Source organism: Brachyhypopomus gauderio, chromosome 4, assembly GCF_052324685.1.
Source record: "Brachyhypopomus gauderio isolate BG-103 chromosome 4, BGAUD_0.2, whole genome shotgun sequence".
Lineage (NCBI taxonomy): Eukaryota > Metazoa > Chordata > Actinopteri > Gymnotiformes > Hypopomidae > Brachyhypopomus > Brachyhypopomus gauderio.
The window spans coordinates 30,505,093-30,517,739 of NC_135214.1; the positions used below are offsets into that span (position 1 = coordinate 30,505,093).

The window sequence follows — 12,647 nt, forward strand, 5'->3', positions numbered from 1 at the left end:
AGACAAGGCCCACCAATAAAGACGAATAGCCGAACCTTTTATACTCTTTCCATAACTGTCATCGGGCAAGACAGACGTGATTGATTTCTAGCTGTCGAACATGAGATTACAGTGGGTTTTTTTCTGAATGACGCAGTTTTTAATTCCCCGGAGAAGAATGCGGTCATATATCTTGCTCCGGGCAGTAAACACGTCGTGCTTTTACTATACTGCACCGCCCACTCATGGACACTCGCGGCTCTCCACACACGTTTATCTCGTCTGCACGCCTGCGCCTCCATTGATAATTGCTTGCGGGTGCTACCGTTGACTTGTAAATTGGGATGTGTGATATGCAAGGTTTTTCAAACGTAAATTCTCCCACCCTATTATTTTGTTGATACTCCTGCCCTGTTTTGCACGTCCCCCCGTCCCGGATTACACTGAGAAAGTAAAGAGCAACGGTCCAACGGTTTTGTTCATATTGTATCCAGGTTATTCTGACCCCAGTATTTGTCCTGCCACGTACGTTTTCAGATTACTGCTTTCCTTTCCTACTGGCTTTATCTGTTTGCAGCCTAAAGCCCAGTTGGCCGGTGGCTCTTAATTTAGAAAAGGGAATGGTTGAACTGTGCTAATAATTTGTAATATGTTTATTTTGTAAGGACTGATAAATAAATTGATCTACCCGTTCAGTAAAGTGCAGGTTAGAGAGATAGACTGAGAGGAGAGGAAAGTTAAGCAACAAGTGATTCACAAGCGTCCTGGCCTTTTCTGGCTGTGTTTCTCTCTCTCTCTCTCTCTCTCTCTCTCTCTCTCTCTCTCTCTCTCTCTCTATTTTGTGTGTGTGTTTTCAGTAATGCTCTTCACTGACTTAGTCACACCTCTCTCTCCTGCAAAAGCCTTAAGTGGGTCAGAGACGGGAGCTCTGCTCTCCTCTCTGCCGGGGGAGGGGCTGGGGTGTGGGGTGGGTTTCAGCACGAGCGCGCCGGTCCTGCAGTCCTCGCGCTCAAAATGTCGGAAGCGAGATGGATGGCCCAGCCGGTGCAGGCGGCACTGCTACCAGCGGTCCATGTCCAGATGCAGCACACTGTCGTAGACTCGGTGGCTGGGAATGAGCACAGCTTTTCTGCGGTGCCATCCTGTCCACTAGAACCACGTTTGAGTAGTTCGAACGAATTTGATCCATAGTTTTAATAGAAGGGAAAAAATCCATCCAAAAATCACTTCATCATCAAAATATCAACAAACGCGTAAAACACACAAGCCTGTGATCCTGGTATCAAGCTCCTGTGTGCTCACTCATGGGTACGAGATGTGCTGGGCATAAAGGCAATTTAGGGAACACAGACACCCGGTTTCACGTACTGCGAATAATACTTAATCACATTCTTTCAGTTCTAATTATTCAGGGACAGCTGCGCACTATTGATTATTACATCTCCAAAACCCTCGAGACCGAAAGGTTAGTGTTTACCACTATAATACATAACCTTAAAAAAATAATGACATTTCTAATTATAATGCTCACAACATATAGCTAGATTTGCTATATATAATGTACTTTGTGAGTGAACCATTACTTGCAGCATAAATGCCTGACTGAGCCTTTGAGATGAATCCAGAGAGGCCACTGTGACAGGCTGCAGTGATATGCCTAACATATTTAACCACATTGTACTACGTGATCTCAGGGAAGAACATTCCTGTTTTACCACGCTCGTGTACTTATCTAACAGCGCCCTCATCTGGTGTAATGTGATATGGACGCGAGCTGACAGATATCGAAGATGCAAGGGTGATGTAAGAAGAGAATGTGGAGACGAGAGCCCTGACTCCTGAATAGAGTGGTGAGTCAACAATATGTTCATTTTATTGTTGTTCACATACAAGAAAAAGGTTAACACATTAACTTTTTTATTTTAGTAGTCTAGACCAAAAATATGTTATTGTATTCTGTAATATTTACCTGAAATTGTGTGCTTATAAGTTAGGCTAAGACAGATACAAATGAAACAATATAAAAGAATGCTAGGCATTACAGCAAATGGAATATGGTATAAAAAAACCCTAATTAAGACAAATAATTATTGTGGCAGTAATCTGTCATTGTATGCCTCTCATGTAATAGGATCATACATTATGAGTCATATTTCTCTGACAGGACCTGTGTTTGTGTGTTTATTTTGGGATTGTCTTGCTACATTTATACTTGGTTATAACTGGCTGTCGCACAGAGAGATGGTTGAACTGTTATTACTCAGAGGTAGCTTAGAGTCTATGGTCTCTAGGGTTGTCATGGAGACCATTGTATTTTGCCTCTTCCATGATTGGTGCTGCTGGGGTGAGCAAGTATGTGCTATTTCTGTCTTTATCCAACACCTTCATTGCTCTCCCTGCCCAACCCCCCCCCCCCCCCCCTTATCACACACAAGAGGAGTCATGCCAGGTGTTAGTGTTAAAATGTCTGTCAAATGTAATATTGCCCTCACCAGACAACTCCACAACACACTTAACTGCCACTTCTCAAAGTTATGAGAAGCTTTTGATGGAGCTGTATTGATCCACTAATAGATCAGTGCTGGCTTCATGCACTGCCCTTCACACAGTGGCCTTGCTGTCCCTGACAGGAGGGACATCACAAATGAATGTCTCTCTGGAGGAGGGTAACAGGGCTGGGGTGGAGGGGAGGTGACCCACTCTTCACACTCCCCAGGAGAAGTGAGTACGACTGACTCCAGCACAAACACTGGACACTCCACGCAGTCAGTCTTCCACATGACAGCACCTTAGATACACTTACACAATGTTCGGATTCTTACTTCTCCTTATGACTAATCTGTCCATCAGTTTTATCCATCAGTTATTTTTATGTATTTGAATAATAGTTTGGTTTATGTTCATTCCTTTAATGGAAGAGAAAGGTACTCTAGGACTGTGGCAATCTTGGGACTTTAACCCATAGTCCACGATAAAACAAATTCATTAAATGAAATGTGAATATTTTATGGTAATTTAAGAACAAGTAGGTTCTATAATTCTATTGTACTTTAAGCCTATTCATGCATTTTTTTACAAACGTTTCTAAAGAGCAAATAACAGGCAATAATATTCTGTCAAGGATAAACTTCAATAAGAACACTACAATATTTATGGAATAAGTTATTTAGTCATTTAGTAGATATACCTTTTTCTATGAAAATATTAAGATCAGTCTTATATTAAGTCTGCTTACAGTAAAGCTACTCTGAGAATGGATATTTTTTTGTTGAAAAAACTGTTACAATATAATATTTCGTACCAGCTCTGCCATTATGGTTATTCTCTAGCTGATATATTTGTGTTCATTGCATCTAAATTGTAATTACCAAGAAAATGCAACTTACAAAAATGTACTTAGTGTACAAACAAAATATATGTATTCTCCTGAATGCATCTACACAGATGTTTAGCCTGAAAAATCCAACTATGTCAGTATCTGCATTTGGATCTGAAACAACCAAATCAAACAGAAAAAGAAAACAAAAAAGAAATGGCCCATTCATTTGTGACAGATTTACTTCATGGTCTTCCGTAGTTCTGTGATGCAGCTCGGGACTGAATCCGGAGGCAGTCGGTTCATCACACTCCTGCCAAGGTGATATCGGAGTGCTTGGTTAATCCCATTCAGTCCTCCCATTTATTAGCATACCTGTTGTTCGCTTTCATTTTTCTCTGTCTGTTGTGACCATGAAACCAGAACCCAACATGCTGGTGCTTATGAAAGGGGTGTTGGAAGGATGTGACGGGTAGATCTAACCATGTCTCTATGGACACACTAAGAAACACCGAATTAGCCCTCTCGAGTTTTATAAATGCAGTACATTTATTTCCAAGTTTTTTTTCTTTTCACAATAAGTCTGTGCGCATATATTTGTGGTTGTGTTTCACAGTTGATTAGTGGCACCAAGTACAGAAAGGGGCACTAAGACCCTGTGATGAAAGGAGCCTGCCCGGCTGCATCCCTGTCTCTACTCCACTCTGTTCTGCAGTTGCCCTGTGTGTGTGTAAGGGAGAACACATGTTTATGTGTGGATGTGTGAGTGTGCCAGAGAGAGAGAAAGTGAGAGAGAGAGAGAGAGAGAGAGAGAGAGTGCTTGAGGAGCTGCGCACGTGTGTTGTGTGTGTGTGTGTATACGTGTGTGTGTGTTTGTGTGTGTGTGTGTGTGTGTGTGTGTGTGTGTGTGTGTGTGCTAGAAGCAGGCATCTGAGGGGATTGTTTTGCATGTCCATTTTTCCTCCCATTCGCGGGAGCAGCAGCCCGACCACCTGGACCGGCCGCTTGCCTGGAGCATAGCAGGGGGTGGGGGGGCAGGATCGGCGGAATGTGAGGGTGAGTGCGCACGCGTGTGTGTGTGTGTGTGTGTGTGTGTGTGCGCATACGCGTGTGTGGGCGGGTGAAGGGGGAGGGCAGAGAGATGAAAGGGCCAGGTGAGGAGAGGAATCGGGTGCCTGTCTCTCTCTCTCTCTCTCTCTCTCTCTCTCTTTCTTTCTCTCACCGTCATTCTCTCTCTCCCTCACATTGTTTTGCGACACAAGCATTTGGAGCTTTGGAGGAGACCCTCCCTCTTGGAGCTGATGTACACCATAGCAACCTTCTGGAGTCTGAGGTATGTCCCTGGCGCTTGTGTCTCGCTCACCGTCCTGCCGTGGCTCTCCGCCCACCGTCCGGAGTCCGACGGGGCAAACCTGCGCTCGCTTCACCTCACCTGTTCTAGAACGCTCCACAGGGTTTTGCACAGTCATAGTAAGGTAATCCAGTCTCTTCTCAACTTCCAGAATACTTCCAGAATACTTCTGCTAGGTGTTGGCGCGTGTTAGCTGCAGACCAGACTGTGTGAACACACTTCCAAATATATGCGAACATGCATGTTCAGTCACTTTTGCACCGAAGTGCTGCAAGTTGGTGTGAACAGAACAGCACATAAGCCATAGACCCTTAAGGCTGGGCTTGGTGACCGGTCCTATAGATGGGCCGGCAAACACAAGGCAAGTCCATTTGTCCAGTTCGCTGAAGCCAGACCTGCAAAAAAAGGTCCTTGGTGTGGTAGTTATGCCATACAAGTGTTTGGTATGTATGTCTAATCTTAGAGGCTTATAAAGTGCCCAGGCCTCAGATATGTATGTCAGACACTCGGTGAACTGGCCCTGTGCTCACTACAAGGGCCAACAGACCTGTAGCGGTATGAAAACATGTAGAACTGTAGCTGTGGATCATTTACCCTCGCTGCCTGCAGTGTGCCTCTTCTTGGGGGACAACGAGGATCAAGAGGGGGGGTGAAGCAGTGCCTGAACAACATGGGTGGTTTTCATCACTGGAGTGAAGTCATGTGCATGTTATACAGTCATATGTTTCTTAATTCAAAGCTCAGAGAAGAACAATCTTTGTTTGGAACAAAGCAGTTTGTTTCACAGATGGATTCTACATACATTTGAATATTTGTATGCTACCGAAGCATATATTTTGATCATCTTTATGTGAAATGCAGTTGAAACTTTCTCAAAGCTTATGGACACTAACTGTGTCATCTTCAACATCTTTGACATGTTCCCTAACCTAAATCCCTATACTTCTGCTTTGAATAATGATAAATATTGCAGGAGCCATTTGCTGTGTATGCCGTGTATTATTTCTTATGCCTATTCACAATAGACATTAAATAGATAACATGAGATACAATAAATATATTGTATTAATTAAATATATATATTGAGTATCTAATAAATGATGCACGGCATATTATTTCCTCAAATGTCAGTGTTGTTCTCCAACATTCGTACTTATTGTACTTATGACATCAATATTAACAATGAGAGAAGCAAAACTCTCATTTGGAAACTCCACAGGCTGAAGAAATCCCACCCAAGAGGAACCCCAGAATTGTCTGCCTACTGCAGCACTAATTATCGAGGAATCCTTGTGACGACTGGTGTTTTATCCCGGGGCTCTTCACATGGTGTTCTGCTTGATGCTGCTGCTAGACCTCGGGCTGCAGGTTAAAGAGCTTCTTTTGTGTCCTGACTTCGGAACAACTGTGCTTTTATATAACCGCCACATATTGCTGCATGTTGTCCAAGCCATGCGAGAGGGAAAAAACACGCTGATGGGCTGATGGGCAGCTGGTTCACTCTAATCACCTTTTTGGAGTCAGTGCTGGGGGGCCCACAATCTGAGTGTCTGAGGGTAAATGTGAATGTAATAGGTTGGTGCCCATCTTTTGAAACCCAAAGTGGGTCAAGATGGCAGTCGTACTGTGTGGTGCTTTTGCCATTAGCCTATGATTGAACTACAGAGTTTTCTCCAATAGTGGTCCACTTAACTACAGACGTTGCTCCACTTCGCTGGAAAAGCTCTCCCACTCACTTGCATGCATTTGAGATCCAGGTAGTACTGGAAATACAAAAGACAAAAGAGGAGAGTAGCGTGATTGTTCATAACAGCATAACATTATTGTTTGTGCTAATCACCAGTGTTGCCATAGTTACTTTGAAACAGTAATCCGACTACTGACTACTGACTACTTCTTTAAAAAGTAGCTCAGTTAAGTTACTGACTACTTGCTTTTAAAAGTAACTAAGTTAGATTACTTTTAGTTACTTTCAGCAGAGGCTGATCCCCCGCCCCTATAACAGGAAAATGACTACCAGTTCTGCCAATACTCACTTTATTGACATGTATTTTAACCGGAACATCAAAAATGACACTGGCATTTGTAAACTTTTTCTTGAAATAGGCTTTGTTGTTTTTAAAATAAATAAATAAATAAGACAGTCTTTCTGTTCAACTCCGCCCACTTACAGGGTTGCCAATTCTCACGCATTGAGCGTGAGACACACGCATTTGACTGTCTTCACACGCTCACACGCCACACTTTCGATATCTCACGCCGAAAAAAAATCTAGTTTATTTACCTCTGATCCATATCTATGATTCAATGAGTTACTAGTTCGATCTGGCGCCAACCACCGGCGATCGATAGATCGTGATATAATACTGAATTTAGTCCATTTTACACCCCGCCCGGTAACAATTTACGTTCGCCGCCACCCCCCGGTTTTTTTCAGGTTTGACGTTGTGTTTTTGAAAGTAGACAGCACTCTGTCGCCAGCACAGAGTGTACAACGCACCTTAATGTTGTCATCCTTAACCGAAATAAAATCAAAATAATGCCTGTATTTCCAGCTGCTAAAGGCGACCCTCTCCTTCCATCTGACTTTGGCGCCGCAGAAATGACATAACCGCGCAAGAAACGTGTAGCCAAAAAATAAGAATGAATAACCTACGTTCCCCCGAAATGCAGAAATAGTAACGCACGATGTTTTAGATAAGTAACTTTAATCTGACTACTAGTTTTTAAATAGTAGTTGCGTTAGACTACTCGTTACTGAAAAAAGTAGTCCGACTACAGTAACGCGTTACTAAGTAACGCGTTACCGGCATCACTGCTAATCACTCAATAACAAAGACTAGTTTGTGTGGTTTCATGCAGCACTATAAAAACTTTTCTCTTTCCAAAGTGCAGTAAGGTCTTAGGAAATAGTCATTAAGACCTCCAACAATCAGTATTCTGTACATTGTTGTTTTCTGTTCATTTTCACATCAACGTGTGCCTTTGACCTTGGCCTGCAATGCAATTCCCATATCTACAAACAAATGTTAATGCCTAACATATCCAGATACGTTTTCAAACCTCGTTGACGATACATCACATCACTGAACACATCGCCTAGAAATTTGGCAGTTTTGGTGGAGTAGACAGGGATGTAGAAGTGTTGCATTGAATTTCAATACCACTTCAGTGGGGGGCCTTGTGTGGAAAAGTTACACATGGAAAGTTACACATGAACAGTTTGAGACAGTAAACACCACAGGCTGTAGGTAATGATGTAATGATATGTAGTAAGGGATCAGACATTTGTAGCAAGCAAGCTTGGAGCTTGCCACAAGAGTATGTGGCTCAAAACAAGCTGAGGTCTGAAAAATGGTTGCGTTTCACTTTTTTGAAGCAGAATTGGAAGCGTGTTTTTGGATACAAGTAAGGAAAAGGAGCGAGCACTTCCTTAACACTTCCTGTCCCTTTGTCATTTCCTGTGTTGTTTGGTAGGTAGTGTTATCTTTAGTGACTTAAAATATGCTAAATATGCTAATTTTAGCATGATGATAGGATCAATGTTTGTGAGAAGGGCAGATTTTTGCAATGGCACATGTTGCAGAAAGGTCTCGTAACCTAAGTCTGATTTGTTGCAGGTCTGGGACGTCGATTCTTCAGATACAGCAGAGTATACTGGACACTGAGTAGGATGAACAGGACGATGAGAGGAAATGAAATGACTGGGCTAACGCGTGGCAATGTTCAAACTATACGCTACAATCTGAATATTAAGCCCAATTGTTGTTCCATTATACTAACAATACTGACTCCAGCAAGCCCTGTGACCGGGCTGCTTTAGGTGGGAGAGGATGGGTGATAAGCCCATGAAGGCAACTTCTGCCCATTATCCATATCTCATTCTCTCATGGATCTTCCTGCCTCTCTGTGGAACCGCTCCCTCACCGGCCACGTGCGGCCCAACACTCCCCAGGCCAATGGCTCAGACGTGACGGCGCCCAGCGACAGGGCTCTCTACCAAACGCTGGCCCTCTGCACTATGGTGTTGATGGACCTCCTGGCCGTGGTGGGCAACCTGGCCATTATGGCTGCGATTGCACGGTCACCGTGCCTGCACAAGTTTGTCTTCGTCTTCCACCTGTGCCTTGTGGACCTGCTGGCCGCCCTGGTGCTGATGCCGCTGGGCATGCTGATGGAGCGGGCCTTCTTCAGCGAGGCTGTCTGCCAGGCTTACCTGTGCCTGGGCCTGGGCCTCATTAGTGCCGCCATCCTCACCATCTCAGCCATCAATGTGGAACGCTACTACTACGTCGTGCACCCCATGCGCTATGAGGTTAAAATGACTGTGGGGCTGGTGGTTTCAGTTCTGGTGGGCATATGGATCAAAGCCACGCTCATGTCCGCCCTCCCTCTGCTGGGATGGGCACTGCAGAAGGAGGAGGCTCAGTCAAGCCCGGCACTGGAGGCGAGGTACTGCTCTTTGCATCTGATGACCCGTGGACCCCACCGCTTGGTGTTTGTGGTTCTTTTCACACTCATCTACTTCCTGTGTCCTGTCCTCGTCATCCTGGTGGTGTACTGCAACATGTTCAAGGTGGCCAGGGTGGCGGCCATGCAACACGGCCCTGTGGCCACCAGGGCGGAGGCCTCGCAGCCACGCTCCGAGTCCCTCAGCAGTCGCTCCAGCACGGCAGCTAGCCTCAGAGGGGCACGCAACACGCCGCAGAGGACCTTCAGCGGCGGCAAGGCTGCCGTGGTGCTCCTGGCCGTCGGGGGTCAGTTCGTAGCCTGCTGGCTCCCTTACTTCTCCTTCCACCTCTATGCCGCCGTGGTGTCGCCCTCGCCCGCCTCTCTCGCCCGGGTAGAAGGCATGGTCACCTGGATCGGCTACTTCTGCTTCACGTCCAACCCCGTCTTCTACGGCTGCCTGAACCGGCAGATTCGGGAGGAGCTGGCGCGGAACCTCGCCCGTATCTTCAAGTGGAGGAGGCCACATGAGGAGGAGCAGCTGGCCAGCAGGGAGGCCTCCATCGAGGAGAACTTCCTGCAGTTCCTCCAGGGCACCGGCTGCAGCCTGCGGCCAAGGAATTCCCACGGAGTCTCCGTCCCTCAGCAGGAGCAGGACAACGCCTTCCCAGCTCTCCACAGGCCACCTGCCGATTTCCACATCCCAGGGCAGATCATGGAAGAGCCTTCAGAATACACTGAGCAGCAGCAGCTGAATGATCTCAAAATACCAGACAACTGTATAAAAACAACGCCGGAGCTGCAGGGGTAATTACACACCATATGACTTGTCCTTAATCATTATCTGACTTGTCCAAATATTTGTAGAGACATGAGGCTAATGCTTGGTCTGTAGGATTAAACATTTTTGAAGGCATTTTATCTGGAGGAAATCAGCTGATAAGAGTCGCTCTGGGTGTGTCTAATAACAGATCTCTTATCTCACCTCCTCATCATCGCACCTAATTAATAATCCATTATTGGCCCACCAATTACAAAAGTGTTAGAGGTTGCCTGTTACAAGATTCAGCCCTTCCTAGCTTAATTATCATTTGCCGTTAGGACTGTAGGCTGACGTCCTATCAAAGGAGACTTGTAACCTGATGTATCTTTGTCTGATGCATTTTAATGCAGATTTATAAATGAAGCGAGTACTAAATATGTGCATGGTTAAATATGTGTGCCTTTCTAGGTTACCAGCGGACAGGAAGGTACCCGAAGAAGAGCTCTAGTGTATAAGCTTTGGTGTATAGAAAAGCAGATGCTGATTCGTATGCAAGCTGTTGCATAAATACAATATTTTTCAAATTGTTCCAGTGGAACATCTGTTTATTTCTTTGACCAGAGCAGAAAAAAAAACATTGCCTGGCCATATCGAGTCACACTTCCCACTCCTTGTGACATGGTTAACCCAGCTGAGACCCCAGGGCTCTGTGCTGATGATTGGAGCAGTGGAACAATCAGATAAAAGGCTGACGTTAGGTCAGCTTTGAACATGTGTCACTACAAGATCTTATTTAGCTTGATTAGTACTGATCTGAAAGGTTCAGTTCATTTTATCTCTCTAGCCACTCTCACAACACAATGCAGCTGTCAGTTTCTTCCACAGATGAAACAGAATGTCCTGCCTTCTCTATTATTCCCGTTATAACATTTATCATTTCCAGATTTCTTGTCATAAATGAAATATGTATAGCTTAAAGGGCCCCTGTCCTACATTTTTGATTTATTTAATATTTTTGCATTTTGCACTTACAAGATTTGTGTAGCTTTTTGTTCACATATAGTCATAATTCATTTTTGCATGATCACTTTCAAACTTCTCTTTATCTCTTCTATGTAGACAGGCTGTTGCTGTGCCTTTAAGATAAATTGGCTTTGTTCTGATTGGCTGTCCTGTATAGCGCCTCATTCAAAAACAACTTGGAGCACAACTGAAGATTAATGTAAGTGCAGAGACTGCACTGCTGCTTCCTGAATAGGCAAACAGTATGTAAATTTGTTTGTTTTAGTTACATCACAGAAACAATGATTTTAAAACAGGTGGTTTTTGAGGCATAAATTAAGCAGTGTTTTTTAAAACAATAACAACATTTACATATTATTTCAGAATTCTCAACTTCAATAAAGTCACACAAATTCATTTCACTATGACAGGGGCCCTTTGAAATTTGTATCAAGTTCATGACCATTGCTGAATTCTTCAAATTGTTAGAGAATAGAGAATTCTTCAAATTGTTTTTATTGAGGTGTGTATTTTAGGTTCAGTAATGACAGAAAAGGAAAGTGCAAAGAAAATACAACAGCTCCTAATAAAGCAAAACTCCACACTGATTGTACATAGGAGTTAAGTACTGGGTAGCGGTCTGGTTAACCTCTGGCTTGTGCTATTAAAAAAAATCGAAAAACATTACTTGTGATATCTGAGCTGTCATCAAGCTGTCTTTGGAGAACGTCTCCTATTGGATGATCAAATGTCAGCAGTCTTGAAAGGTTAACCAAGGCACTGCAGCTTGGTTTACTCTGGAGAGATGAGGGTTCTTGTGGCGGTGAGCAGACACCCCCCACTGTCAGTGCGCTGTTGTTTAGGGGTAAATCCCACTGTGCTCCCTGCAGTACAAAATTGTTGTGTTTTGCCATAAGCAGTCTCAACTTGTTGTGGCTACAGCACTCAATAAAGGCAATACCTATGTGTAGCAGTGGGTTGTTTTTTTGTGTTCTTTTACTGGTAAGCTGGACAGTATAATTTCACTCTCTCTCTACATAAAAGAATGTTAGAAAACTTTTACGAGGTCATAATGTAGTAGTTTTTTTTCTACATTTACTGCTATAAATACAATGGATGGTTTGAGACACAGTGAACCAATTTGTGAATTAGAAAAAAATGAAACATTTCAAAACTAAAATAGACAATTGTTTGAGACTCCTGTGCAACAATATACCAAATGCTATATAAAGTACATGGCATCTTAAACAATATTCACTAAGAAACAGAAAATATGTTGAATGATAAATAATTTGGTATTAGGTTTGCAAAGTACTTATCATGAATACAACTTTGTCAGAAAACATGTAGGTTCATTCACAACAAACTGAATTATAGATAAGAAGCTTTGGGATTTCAGCACCAAACCCCTCACAAATCTACAACTTAACTACAACAAACAAATACAATAAACAGAAAGGTTAACCACATTAGTGGTAAGTTGTCTTTTCTTGTTTGTCTTGTTACTGTGAAACTATTACTTCAGTCTTGTACTACATCCTGTGCCTCCTTATTCCATAGGCACATATTTTTCTACATAGAAAGTGTTAGACTTTTTTGAGCTCCCAATTGGCTCAGCAGTCTAGGTGTTGGCCCTATCATCAGGTGGTTGTTGACTCCCCCCCCCCCCATTCTAGAACACGGTGCCAACCCCTCTGGACGTCTGCTTGTTATCATAGCCTGTTGAGCCACCCAGTGATGTTTTGCTGGTAGCAATGTGAAAAGATGTGGTGGCTGGCTGTATGTGC

General features: G+C 43.7%; 1 protein-coding gene across 17 annotated transcripts in view; it reads left to right on the top strand.

Annotated features, from left to right (window-relative positions):
- Nucleotides 1-11,833, top strand: part of gpr61 (G protein-coupled receptor 61) — a 24,648-nt gene extending 12,815 nt beyond the window's left edge. The window contains exons 3-10 of one of the 17 annotated variants that reach the window (XM_077003784.1): nucleotides 1,719-1,829; nucleotides 2,610-2,700; nucleotides 3,557-3,616; nucleotides 3,912-4,351; nucleotides 4,558-4,770; nucleotides 5,866-6,014; nucleotides 8,267-9,902; nucleotides 10,327-11,833. In XM_077003784.1, the coding sequence (XP_076859899.1) occupies nucleotides 8,536-9,902; nucleotides 10,327-10,366 (1,407 nt within the window). In that variant the 5' untranslated portion in view covers nucleotides 1,719-1,829; nucleotides 2,610-2,700; nucleotides 3,557-3,616; ... (2 more) ...; nucleotides 5,866-6,014; nucleotides 8,267-8,535 and the 3' untranslated portion in view covers nucleotides 10,367-11,833. The other 16 variants (XM_077003782.1, XM_077003783.1, XM_077003785.1 and 13 more) reach the window with 16 other exon arrangements.
- Nucleotides 11,834-12,647: the final 814 nt, after the last annotated feature.